At 36.3% G+C, this 13961-nt stretch overlaps 1 protein-coding gene across 1 annotated transcript in view; it reads left to right on the top strand.

Annotated features, from left to right (window-relative positions):
• LOC117307328 (plexin-A4-like) overlaps window positions 1–13961 on the top strand; it is a 28305-nt gene that overhangs the window by 5373 nt on the left and 8971 nt on the right. The window contains exons 4-28 of the mRNA XM_033792048.1: window positions 661–749; window positions 1554–1682; window positions 1791–1906; window positions 2048–2180; window positions 2402–2555; window positions 2646–2745; window positions 3021–3138; window positions 3354–3488; window positions 4483–4578; window positions 4702–4810; window positions 5465–5646; window positions 5917–6071; window positions 6521–6638; window positions 6945–7081; window positions 7255–7419; window positions 8067–8202; window positions 8328–8564; window positions 8916–9092; window positions 9604–9811; window positions 10226–10368; window positions 11486–11616; window positions 11964–12029; window positions 12734–12808; window positions 13048–13114; window positions 13593–13739. Coding sequence (XP_033647939.1) covers window positions 661–749; window positions 1554–1682; window positions 1791–1906; window positions 2048–2180; window positions 2402–2555; window positions 2646–2745; window positions 3021–3138; window positions 3354–3488; window positions 4483–4578; window positions 4702–4810; window positions 5465–5646; window positions 5917–6071; window positions 6521–6638; window positions 6945–7081; window positions 7255–7419; window positions 8067–8202; window positions 8328–8564; window positions 8916–9092; window positions 9604–9811; window positions 10226–10368; window positions 11486–11616; window positions 11964–12029; window positions 12734–12808; window positions 13048–13114; window positions 13593–13739 — 3323 coding nt within the window. The remainder of the gene's footprint in view (window positions 1–660; window positions 750–1553; window positions 1683–1790; window positions 1907–2047; window positions 2181–2401; window positions 2556–2645; window positions 2746–3020; window positions 3139–3353; window positions 3489–4482; window positions 4579–4701; window positions 4811–5464; window positions 5647–5916; window positions 6072–6520; window positions 6639–6944; window positions 7082–7254; window positions 7420–8066; window positions 8203–8327; window positions 8565–8915; window positions 9093–9603; window positions 9812–10225; window positions 10369–11485; window positions 11617–11963; window positions 12030–12733; window positions 12809–13047; window positions 13115–13592; window positions 13740–13961) is intronic.

Consider the following 13961-nt stretch of genomic DNA (forward strand, 5'->3'; position numbering starts at 1 on the left):
ACATCGACTCTCATCGCAATCAAATTTTTAACAGTCTTAAACGCTTGTTTTATTTTGACTGCTCACTTTCCTCTGTGCAATTGTATTTGATAGTTAGTCTTCTTGATACAAATTATCAGTAAGTAAATTTTAAAAATATTTAAAGGCAGTGGACACTATTGGTAATTACCCAAACAAATTATTAGCATAAACCTTACTTGGTAACGAGAGGCTGAGAGTATAAAACATTGCTATAAACGGCTCCCTCTGAAGTAACGTAGTTTTCGAGAAAGAAGTAATTTTCCATGAATTTGATTTCAAGACCTCAGAATTAGATTTTGAGGTCTCGAAATCAAGCATCTGAAAGCACACAACTTCATGTGACAAGGGTGGTATTTTTCTCTCATAGTTATCTCGCAACTCAATTGAGTTCAAACTATCACAGGTCCGTTGTTTTATGCATATGTGAGAAGACTGTTCTTTGACAATTACCCTTAGTGTCAAGTGTCTTTAAAGTGTTGTCCCCTGTGTGTTTGCAAGTTAAATGTTTTTTTGATAGTTTTAACTTGTTCTCTTTTTTACAGGACCATAAAGCTGTTGAGCTGATATTAAGTATCCTTTAAAAATATGGTTTTTTTTTTAATAAATTAATGTACATTGTTTTAATATTGTCATTTCAAGACACTCTGATGTCCTCCATCATTACAACTACTGAGATGACCCACACTGTAGCTATCATTGGAACTTACTACAGTGGGGAACTTTTAAAGGTAAGTATATTAATTTTGTTAATGTATATTTCTTTCATTTGTTTCTTGCATCAATAAGAGGATGCTTCCATCTTGGCGTTTGTGCAATTGGCAGCTTCCAGACCAAATCAAATAAACAAAACTGAAATTGTTATCATCCATCACCTTTAGAAGTAATTCATTATTCTTTCCTTGGAAAATGTGGGTAGGAACTACTAGGCGGGTAAATACATTTAACGCAATTCCAAGTATACATAGAAAGTTAACACAAACAAATAAAAACTTGGGTGGGTTTAAAATATGAAACTTTAAAACACTGCTAATTATTGACTGTTGTGGGTCTCAAGACCGGTCTCCCCCTCGGACCTTCAGGTCTTGGTCTCGGATTTCGACTACAACACTGAACGTCTAACCACTCCTTATTTACAAGTGTTTGACCATAAATTATTATTGAAAATCAACCCGCTTACAACCACAAACTTTACCGTAAAAGAATATATTTTAAAAATTTACACACAAACATGCACACGCAGCAATGTTTCCGCCTTCTGGAAACAGTGATATGGAGCAAAAGGAAGGGACAGAAAACAGACAGAAGATGAAAACATTGAACAAAGGAAAGTGATTTCAAAAGGACAAAGGAAGGGTGGGGTATAAGGACTTTGCAAGTGTCAAACACAAACTTTACAATGATGACCTGTAACTTTGGTATAACAAATGACAGCACAAATCTATGATTCAAGATTAAACATTATCCCAGGTTAACTATTCATATTATGCAAGATGGACCCATTGTATGCCTATCTTTAAATTGTTGTGTTACAGGTTCACATCCAGAGCAAGACCTCAGCCAGACTGTATGAAAGAGTAGACCTTGATATTACTGGATCAGTTCTTAAAGATGTCAAGATTAATGATACAACAAGAGAGATGTACATACTCACTGAACAAAAGGTACAATATATAAAGATGCAAGGACCATGCAAATGTTATTTTTTAATTTACCCCAAGCATATAATTTGACTTCATCTTTTTAAATATGTTTTGATTTGGACTGTATAGTTTCTGAAGATGCGGTTTGAGAATTGTGGTCAGTATACAACGTGTGAGACGTGTATTGGTACGGATGCAGAGATGGATGGAGACCCATACTGTGGCTGGTGTACTCTGCAAAGACAGTAAGTATTGTATCTTGATTGGTTAACAATGCATGTTGAGAGTTATTACATATGCAGGGAGGGATGGAAACGTCAGCTGAATTAACAAATTTGGATCACCTCAAAAATAACTCTGTATGTATATTATTAATACCTGTTTAGATGTACCCTGTATTCTGACTGCAAGATGCCTGATGTGTCTACGCGATGGTTAGCCTACAATACTGCACAGTGTATTGAGATAACCAATGTGGATCCTTATAACAATCTACCAATCACTGTCACAGAACAACAGGTAAGAGTAACTGCTTACTGACTTTTGCATTTCCATACAGCTGGTTGGCACAAACAATTGCTAAACACAGGTTCTGAGTATTGCTTAGCACAAATGGACGTTCCTCCAAGATGCTATTAAGATTACATAATTGTGACTTGATGGCTTGCTGTACTGAATGTCTCCTTCAGCCTCCCCTCTTTCTCTCAAATCCACCTGTATACCAATTGTATATTTACTAGGTTACTGTGAGTGTAGAGCAGTTACCAGACTTACTGACCAACATGACATATGAGTGTTGGTTTGGATCCTACGTATCTCAAGCTACAAAGACTAATGAGGATCTTAGATGTGTCTCCCCACCTGATAATAGAATACCACCAATTCAACAAGGAGGTAAGTCAAACGCTAAACTAGGGCCATTTGTTGCTATTGTTGTTAAAATGAAATAAACATACAACTTTTTATGAATGTTCCATTTTCCAGATGATGCTGTTCAGGTTACACTGAGCATCCATTCCAGTGAAACACCAGTCAGTTTTGTGGATACAAGTTTCTACTTCTATGAATGCTCCACTCATACTTCGTAAGAATATTTTATGTTCGCTCTTGCTTTAACTTTGATACTTCAGAAGAATATTTTCTGTTTGCTCCAGCTTTTCATATGACACTCCAATTATGGTACGCAAAATGTCTTCATTGACTTTGGTAATGATAAAGTTTATTGAGTTCCAAATTACTGAGTTTCAAATTCTGTGATGTGGTTAAAATTGTTGATACTTTGTCCATTAGCATAGTACACTTCTCTAACCCATAATCCCAATCATCAGCTTTGTTGTTTTGTATTTGTGTTTGTTGTAGTTGTGTATCTTGTGTTGATAGTCGATGGGCCTGTGATTGGTGTGTCTTTGAGAATAGATGCACTCATGTTAGTTCTACTTGCTCAGGAGACAACGAAATCATCATTACAGGACAAAACGTAAGATCAAACTCTATCACAAATGTAGTCTTTTCCAAATACTGATATCTAACAGTTAAACAAACTGAAGATCAAGGTGTTGTCTACAAAGACATGAAACCATACATGAAATATGTTTTCAATAACATGTATGAGGTGTTATTGAGTTGTTCTGAAACATTTGAAGATCAATGAAAAAATGTATGTTAGTCAATGATTTGATATTTTTTCTTTAGAATCCAGCTTTGTCTTCACCCAAGGGTCCGGGTTCCTGCCCTCAGCTGCTGGCTCAGAATACTAAAGTCCTTCTTCCCAATGGAATTGAAAGAAGTTTACAAGTCATGACTACAAATCTACCTGATCAGACCCAGGTTAGTTAGTATCTTTATTGATCAAACAGCGTTCAAAGGCAAAATGAGTTAAATTTCCGAGGCAAAAAGTGATTTTACAGCCAACACCAAGCAGAAGGATTGCAATTTTTGGTCTACTTTATGGCAATGAAACAAACTCTTTAATATACCCTGTCCTTACTCTATGAATATAAATTTAACTGTGTTAATGTATAAAGTCTTCAATGTATGAAAAAGAAAGCAAACAAACATAAGTTATGCTTATAGAATACAGGAAGTGACTGTTGAAAATTACTATAATTAATAGTGCTCCACTTTGAAATAACAAAGCAATTAATTACTATTCCACATGATAGTTTGGTAACAAAGAGGAGATAGTTTTCTGTGCATTTTGTAAGTGCTACATCATGAAGTATCCCATTTATTGTGTGAATTACACCAACAACAAAAAAACACTTCAGAAATAACAGCAATCACAGCCTAAGATTACAAAAACCCAGACATTGGAGAGAAGGAACTAAGAGATAGAAAAACAAAATGAAGTAACTTCATAGGAAAAACTAAAACAAAAGGCCCAGAATGAGTAAGTACTGAAATAAATTGTCAACATCTCGTGTTGCTGAGCACTTTGAAAGGAGCGGCAGTTTTAGCATAGCATAGGTATAGTACAAATGCTGGTCTGAGACAAAGAAAGGATACAGAGAAGAAAAACAAAATTACAAAATAAAAAGGCCCTCATAAAAAAAACCATTTGAAAAGTGTTGTATCAATAGCTTCATGTTGTTTTTATCAAATCTTTTAAAACTCCCCAGAACAAAATACCTAACTACCTGTCACATTGTCTCTCTATCTGAAATTACAGGGGTCTGGCATTAAAGACAAATTATGGTGTAAAAGTATTTATACTAAGCTACCTGTTCAAACAGAATTGATTTGACTTCTGTGAAAATAAAAACAGCACAAACCTTCTTAGAATGAACGCCTTGTAACTAACATTTGTCTCTTCATCTCTTAGACTTCTAGCTTTGAATGTAGCTTTGATATCGAGGGAATACGTCAGACTACAACGGCACAGCGAAATGATGATACCATCATGTGTGACATGAAAGCTGTAAGTTTTCTCAAGCCATTTCGCAGAATTATTTGAAATTGGAAAGCCAAAGTATCATTATTGAATCAGACGCCAAGAGTTGAGTTGAACTTTGTTTGATATCAACCCATTTGTACTCCACAGTATACCTACACTTCCACTGATGAAGCAGAGCTGATTGTGAAACTGACCATTGAATGGACAGACACCAGTAATAACCCTCACATTCTAGATGACTTATTCAGCAATAAAGGTGAGTTTGAGTCAAGGATGTGGGGTGGGGATACAGGCACTTCCATACACAAAAGAGTCTAACTTATAGAATTTTACCCTAAGTAAGCTGTGGTCAAGTGGTTAGACTGCAGGACTTGCAATCACAAGGTTGTGGGTTCGATTCCCCCAGTTAACCGCTGATTTCACAATGACTAGAATAAATATTGTCGTCTAGTTAATGAATCAAAATTTCTTGATTTGTGTAATTCATAATCATAGACGTTAAACCAATGTTTGTGAGAGAGAAATTGGCTGTTGCCAGCTTGGTGTTTATATCCCTTGTGGGAGTTGGCCAAGTTCCCTTGATGGGAAGATCATTCAAACAAACAAACAAACAAAGACCCTAGCATACAGTAGCTAGGATCCCATAAGGGGTATGTTGCTGACTGAGTTCTCTCTGGACTGTAATGGTTTTGTTTAGTACAAAAAAAATTGGGCCATCTAGCATTACAATATAAAAAACCTAACAATCGTAAGATAAGTTGATTTTGATCATGAGATGCCTTCCAACCCAACCTGTTCCCTCCAGCATTCTAATCGGAGACAAAGGTAACCTTTCTAAAGCATCTTTCTTTTAATGGTTTATAAATAAGACATGCAAAGAAAGATTTTAAACTTGTACTTTTTGCTACAGCAACACTTTACAAGTGTGGAGTATTGAAGCCAGATTGTAGTCGGTGTGTTACTGCCAGGCCAGAGCTGGAGTGTGTTTGGTGTAATGCTTTGTGTGAACTAAGAGAGTCTTGTACAACAGCGGAAGGAGAGTGGGTTACCCACAATAATAACGCCAACTGCCCTGATCCAATCCTCCAAGGGGTGAGTAGATATAATATAAGCTTCTGATTACAACTATGGAGTAACTGGCGATGTCAACTGACATGACCCTATCATCCAAGAAGCAAGTAGATACCAAGTACATTGATTTTGACAACTAGGTGAGGGTCTGTACTATTTTGTTAACGACACTGCGAGACTAGTTAAAGAAGGAAACACCTGCAATGAATGTGGAGGAATGTGACCCATACCCGAAACATTTTTCTGTAACTGTAAGTGACTTGTTGACTTGATTTTGTTTTGATTGTTTAGGTGTATCCATTGAGTGGACCAATAGAAGGTAACACCATAGTATCTGTAATGGGTACAGATATTGGCACAGGGTTCCATACTGTACTGAATGTGATGATTGGAGACCAACAGTGCCATCTGGATGGACTGGAAGCCTATTATGAAATAGGCACCAGGTAAGAAGTTTTACAAAACCATCTTAGATGGACTAGAGGCTTACTTTGTACTCGGTTGGAGGTAAGTGTTTGATCACACTGTTGAACGCTGAGTTTGTGTAATCTTTTGTTTGTTTGTTTATTTGTTTATAGAGGTGTAGGTGTTTGTTTGTTTGTTTGTTTGTTTGTTTGTTTGTTTGTTTGTTTTTTAGAGAGGGGTGTCTTCACAGCCACAGCTTAGCCATTTTATTTTACCATTGTGATCACTTTGTTCTTAAAAAGTTAATATATTTATTATTGTGGATTAGCGGGATTTGAAACCTCACATTGTCCTTTTTGTTCGACTCCAGCTGCACCAGCATTGTAAACAAAATAATTATGGTATAACAAATGAAAGATATTTCTAACAAGACGTTTTATAGATTCTTCAGTTATGTAAAAAAGAAATATAATCTTACCTTATTCCACAGTGTAAGTTGCCTAACTCAATCAAGAGTTGAAAGTGTTGTGCCGGTATCTCTTACAGTCAGGGGAGGTGATGGGACAACACTACAGGAAAGCAAAGGAAATGTCAACTTTCAATATAGGGTAAGTTTGATTACAACTCTGATGGGGTCTGAGTGTCTGTAAAACTTGGAACTGTTGAAAATAAATCAACATTAAGTTTTGAAATAAAAGTCCATTCAACATGGGATCTATTTTCTATTTTCTAGTCCTAGATTGCATTTCAATCAATCGCTCAAGATTATTTGAAAACAAGATACAAAAAATAAGTGTTTCTTTTCCAATGAGATCAATATAACAATTGCTTGTTGACAATTAGCAGGACACATGGTCTGCTCGATGTTTAGTGTCTACTTTATTTGTTTTTTGTGATTCTGATTTTCCTGCCAGGTTCCATCTATTACAAGTTTCAGTCCTCGTTTTGGACCAGCAGCTGGTGGGACTCGTTTAACAATCAACGGAATGGCTCTAAATACAGGACGGAATATTCAGGCATTCATTGGTGATAAAGCTTGCAATATAAAAAGGCAAGTAAAGACAAAACAATTAAGTCATAGAGGTTGAGCCTGTTCGTCAGAGATTTGTTTTGATTAGTCTTTTAAATTGAGGTCTGATCAGAATCACACCATTAGTCAGTTGGTTAAGAAAAGTCTTTTATAGTGATGTGTCATTGGTTGTATATTTTTGATTTACTTCACAGCCCAGTGACAGAGACTGAAGCAGTGTGCACAAGCTCTGAGGGGTCTGTTGGGCAGACAGAAGTTCTCAAGATGTCTTTTGATGGATCAGATAAAACAAGCGAGGTGTACACTTTCAGCGACAACCCGGTCATTACTGAAGTCAGTCCAACCACCAGTATATATTCGTGAGTACATCTACAAACAATAGTTGTTAAAGACAGAGGACACTATTGGTAATTGTCAAAGACTAGTCTTCTCACTTGGTGTATCTCAACATATACAAACAAAATCAGACCTGTGAAAATTTGAGCTCAATTGGTCGTCGAAGTTGCGAGATAACAATGAAAGAAAAAACACCCTTGTCACACGAAGTTGTGTGCGTTTAGATGGTTGATTTTGAGACCTCAAATTCTAAACTTGAGGTCTCAAAATCAAATTCGTGGAAATTTACTTCTTTCTCGAAAAACAACGCCACTTCAGAGGGAGACGTTTCTCACAATGTTTTATACTATCAACCTCTCCCCATTACTTGTTACCAAGTGAGGTTTTATGGTGATAATTATTTTGAGTAATTACCAATAGTGTCCTATGCCTTTAATGACACTATATTTTTCTGTTGAAATTTTTCAATTGACCACAATCTTCAATTTGTGTCTTATAAGGCTGCAGTTTCACAAGTAAGTTGAAGCTAAATGGGTCAACAAATTGGAAATCTCATTGAAAGCAATGAAAAATTTAAATGTAAAAATAACCTCATTATTTCCTAATCAGATTAGTTTAGCTACTTTTATCCTGCAGTTGTTTACCCTTTGATTTTATTGTCAATACTCAGTGGCGGTCGGGAGATGGTTGTCAGAGGGACTCATCTAGACACTGCCCAGATGGCTTCACTTGTTGTTACAGTTGCTTCTCAAATCTATAAAAGATCTATTGGCAGTGAGGGACTCAACATTAATGAGTTTGTGGAGGTGAGTCAACATAAAAATTATACTATAACATTTTCCCATCTTACATCTCGACAATTTCAAAGATTAAATGTTAATCACAACAGGACTTTTAACAAATAGTTGTTTTACAAATTTTGTTTTTCAAGAGTTGTGCTGTGGAAGGCTCAGAGTTCATGCGCTGTACAACTCCCAATATAACATCAGCCGTAAGCAGATCTCAATCCAAACATACTGTGACATTTGGCTTCATTATGGACGGTGTGAGTGACCTCTTAACGTGGTCAGAAGACAACGATGTTGACTTGGAGTTCTTTCCTGATCCAGAGTATGATGAGTTTGAAAACAATTTATATGACAAGATGGACAATTTGTTGAAAATCAAGGTAAAGTAATGCTCACGGATTCTAAAACTGGAAAGTATAGTTTCCTTATACCTAGTGGTTTAAGATCTACAAAATAACTTTAAACTGCGTTGCTGTCATATTGTTAAGGGTTTCATATTTGTTTATTTTCTTCAAAATTTGTACAACGTGTTTATGATTTGAGTTTACAGCTAAAAGAGTTGTGTGTTTTTTCCAACAAAGACTGGTTCAACCAGCCATTTCAATTATCAGTGCAAGGATTTCTTCGGTTTTCTTTTTTTTTGTCATGTAAATGAATCCCTTGCCATTTTTATTGTTGTCTTGAAAAAATAGTGTTCTATCTTCATTTATTGGTATACTGTTTATTTAAAGGGTAAGTTTATCAACAAGGCAATCACTGAATCAGAAATCATCATTTATGTTGGACCAGTGAGAAGTGACGTAACCTTCATTGAAGAAACAGCCCTTGGTTGTATTTTACCCAAGGAGCAACCACCTGCAGGGGACTTCACCGGCCAAGACAAAGAGAGAGGTCTTCCTGTGGTCTGGGTAAGTCTTAAGAGAAACCTCTGTTGCCATAAAGAAACAACCATCTGAACTACAATTCATGAGCCAAGACAAAGAGAGAGCGCTCCAGAAGAAACCTCTCTGTTGCTATTTATTCATGAAACAACCATCTGCCTAGAACTTCAAGGGTCAAAACAAATGCAGAGGACTCCTCGTAGTCTGGGTAAGTCTTAAAAAAAATCTCAGTTGTGATCTACCAAATAAGAAACAACCATCTGACAATGAGTTATTGCATTAAGACACATAGACAGGGCTTTCTTAAGTCTGGGCAAGTCGTAACACAAATCTTAGTTTTAAGTTAACACATTGTAGAATGAAAGAACCATTACAGAGTGCTTTCTGCATCTTGTAAGACAAAACTCACTTGGAACTCACTTGAGAAATAACCTCCTTATAAGAAGACTTTATGAAGTAAGATAAAGGGGTGAGATGACTCAAATCTCAGTTGTACTTATTCTGTGCAATTCTTAACATATTTTAATCTCCTTTTCAGGTGGTTCACAGCAACCTTGAGTTCCGCATTGGTTACATCAAATATAGTTCAGCCATTTCAACTATTACTATTCTAGCGGTTATCGGAGCAGTGACTTTCATCATCTTGGTCTGCATAGTTATAGTCCTGACGATTAGGCTGAAGAGAGCCAGGCGAGATGCTGATCTTCTGGTCTTAAAGAAAGACCTTCTTGAAGATGTTAAGAAAGGTCAGAATTAAAGTTCACAGAATTTACTTTATTGATTATATGACCAGGGGACAATTTTTTAGTTGAAGCTGATAGTGATATATGCAGACAATTTGTGCTAAGCTAGGTTTCTCTGCTAAAAAGCACAAAGAAGTAGTAAATCAGTGACAAACATCGGCCCAAAAGCTGTTAAGCAGTTTTCTCTGCTAAGCAAAAAGAGCAATAAAAAAAAAAGATTGGGGCACCAGTTGCCACAACAACTTTATGAGATGTTGGCTGGCTACCTGTTTCTACTGAGCAAGTTTTATGTTCTAAGTAAGTTACAGTTCCAAAGCGGCTGTGCCTCACAGGGCAAATGAAGCTTTTAATAAAGATAATCAGTTTATCACATCCACATTGAACAGGATCATACTTTAATAACAATTTGAAAAACAGGACTCTCCCAGAGAAAATTTGACATTCTCCGATTGACAAGTGACGTTGAAGAGAGTGGGATGCCATTTGTGAGTCACCGTGACTATGCTACTAACATGCTGTTCATTGGACAAGAGGTTCGACCAACCACAACAGATCAAGAGGTAACATTGATCAACACAAGAGACTGCAAGATCCTCTGAATCAGAGACCTGTCATTAAGTCCGATGAAGTAGGATCTTGAGTAATAATTTAATAATCTATGAACTTATTATTGCGCTCTCTCCAGGACCAGCCTGTTCGAGAGCGCATAACAATTTAACACAATACCAGTAAAAAAAATTTAAATTATGAAAATTAATCCATACGAAAACAATCAAATGCGAAATTGCATAAAAAATCCATTAAAAAGTTACAGTTATCCATTAAAAAAGTTACAGCAAATAACAAAAATCCATATCTCAAGTCTATACTCCCAAGGGTCAGGTGCAGGGCCTAATTTCATAGAGCTACTCTAGGCAGAAAGTTCTCTTGTAAGCAGAGAACACTGCTTACAAAATCCCCGCTTAGCAAGAATGAGCAGGAAAGCAGTCACAAATTGTATGCGATAATAGTATTTTGGCTGGTAACTTTATTCTGGTAAGCATAATTTAGTTTTGCTCAGCTTATTTTTGTGCTAAAGCAGCTCTATAAAAATGGGCCCTGTTTCTAGAGTCCTTAATAAAAGTGAATCTGACGTCAGGTTGCCAGACCACTTGACTTATTTATAAACTCTTTCTCAGGAACCACAGTTGACAACAAACCATCACATGCTAAATATAACTTTTGCTGCAAATCTTTATCCTGACCAGTAATTCTACTCATGACTTAGTCCTTTGAATTCCTGTTTTGAAAATCTTCAAAAGTGGTGACACCAAACACCAAGGGCCAATTTCACAAAAAGCTTTGTGTGTGAGAATCTTATTAATTACTCAGCACAGTGTAATGATGCAATTCAATTCACACCTAGATGTACTCTAGTGTTTTGTGAAATTGAACGCAAGGACTCAACAAAAGGAACAACACCAAATCCAAAGTATTTACTATATAACCCCTTCCAAAGAAACAGTAAAGTTAGAGCAAAATGCAAACAGCAAACAAACCTCACCAAATAAAGGAAATACAGAAATTTATCAGAGTGATCAACATTGTTGCACCTTTAACTGTTGAATTTAAAATTTGATGCTTAGGAACCATATTGCAGTTTGTCTAAAAATCATTCATTTTTCATTCTGTGCATAGTACGGTGAACATGCTATGGTTGAAGAAGCCATGATGATGTTCTCTGAGTTGCTAGGCAACAAGAACTTCTTATTAGTTTTCATCCAGACCCTAGATACAAGGAGTCGCTCAAAGATTTCGGTCAAAGAAAGGTGAGAAGTTTGAGACATGATTTTCTGTCGATTCCCCCTCCCCAAAGAATGAGGCTGTTTAACACTTTATATTCACAATTTCTTTCTTTTGCTGGATATTCATAGTAATATGGATTATTTTCTCAAGGATTATTTTGTTAATTAAAAAATTCTGTATATATTTTTTGAAAACTATGCTAGGATTTAGATCAGTGATATTATATTATATATACGTCCATTCATTTGTAAAAAAGTAGTATGTATTTAAAACATTTTTGTTTACAGAGGTTGAACACACTGGTGGCTCAATTACCAATGTACAACATTACTACAATTGGTTTTGTTTTTGCACAATTTCCTATTTCTAGACAATCGATAGCATCTTTACTGACTGTTACTATGGTACTGAATGACACCCTGGATATCCTAACAGAGTAAGTCAAACTCTAGGGACTGCGTTGATTACCTATATTTTAAGTTGCTTCAGACTACAAAGAGCAAACTTGGAGAAGGTAATTTGGAATACATATCAGATGGAACAGACAATGGCAAACTAAGGACCTATAGCAAGAAAACTCAAGACTGGGATAAAAGGTCACAAATATTTAAAACAAAATATTCTTGATTTTTTTATTTTGTACTGAAAGAAAAGCCATCAAGTGAAGCTTGCAAAGACACAAATGATTTTCTTAATGAGCTGTGTTGGTTCTCTGAAGAACCACTGGTTAACAGTGAGACATTTCAACAAGTATTCTTTGACTCTCCTTAACAGGAGAAAACTGGACTCTGTTGCTGAGTGATGCTTAAAATCTGCTCAAGAGGTTAAGCTGGCAAGAAGGCTTCAACCTAAACCTCTTTGGCAGCGCACAGCAACATAGTCCAGCGTCCTCTTAAGGACAATCAGAGTGCACTTGTGGAAATGTTGAGTTGTTTACCACTGGTTCATAGTCTATAAACGAGAATTATTGGCATAGTGTCACCGCAATTATCTCTTAATACTTCCACCATGCGAAGTTTCAAGACCAACTTAAAAGGAAAACCAGTGGTATCCTCCTCATATGGGTTTCAAGATTCTTGTATTTTTATTATCTTTTAAATTGTTTAGTTATAGCCTACTGAACATTCTTGTTATTTTTAGCATCTTGTTAACGTTGATGTCACAGAAGATTAAAGATGCTCAAGCCACCAATCAGGAACTCCTACTCTTCAGCAAGTAAGCTAAGAACATTACCTATTATTTCATTACACTCTAAAATTCTCTTGGGGATAATTGACCTGGATTCTAATGTGGCCTGACTCATCCCTGGGTCATCCTCGGATGAGGATCCTGGTCTTTGGCAATTACCAAATGTGTACCCCGCCTGAAAGGGTTTTAAACCACCTGTTTGTTGCGAAACCCCCACAACTCAAAAGAAATAAAGTTACATTTTGCTCGTGCAATTTATTATCCAGGACAGACAGTGTTTTTGAGAAGCTTCTTTCAAACTGGGTCTCCCTATGTCTGTATGACCAACTGAAGGTAGGTCAACATTTGAAAACATTGCCGAATAATTAAGAATAATTGCAATTATTAAATTACAAATGATAGTAGCGCATGTATAATAATTATAAACTACAGCATTTATAAGGCGCACTTTACTGAAAACAGTCAAAGGCGCCGGTCTGGAAGGAGTTAAAGGTTAGTTACAGTATTGTCAAGATGTTGGAAAGCAAGCATGAGCAAGTGTGTTTTAAGTTTCTGCTGGAAGAGTGTGATGTTGTGCATTTGTCTGAGGTGTTCTGGAAGTGAATTTTAGAGTCTCACAATGTTTTGCATGATTTCTACAATTGTTTTCTCTTTCCTTTTCTGTTGTTTTCGTCTGTTTGTTTTTGTATGTGTGAACAAGGGTAGTGAGCCTGCATGCCTGTTCGGGGTTTCCCCTTTGCACCACTTTGTATGGTGATGTTTTTGCATTTGAACTAAACATAGTTTCTTTTGTTATTATGTTTTGGTATAGAATCACACCGCCTACCCTCTGTTTGTGTTGTACCGTGCCATCAAATACCGCACTGAACAAGGTCCTATTGATGTCGTCACTGGCCAGGCAGAATTTTCTCTTAACTTTGAGAATTTACTGCAAGAAACTGTAAACTTCAACATCTTGGTAAGTATAAGATATCCAATAATCTGATTCTCTGAGACCTACTAAAGACGGTGCAATTCTTGTGCATATTCAAACATATTGAGAGCACTTTGATCCCATGTACATAGCTTTAATGCATGAAGGAAACAAACTCACACACACTTTACTTTAAAACCACCTTTTTCTGCCACTAACCTCAGTAAGAACCCAACTAAAATCCGACAAATGAATCATACAATTATT

This window comes from Asterias rubens, chromosome 2 (genome assembly GCF_902459465.1).
Source record: "Asterias rubens chromosome 2, eAstRub1.3, whole genome shotgun sequence".
Lineage (NCBI taxonomy): Eukaryota > Metazoa > Echinodermata > Asteroidea > Forcipulatida > Asteriidae > Asterias > Asterias rubens.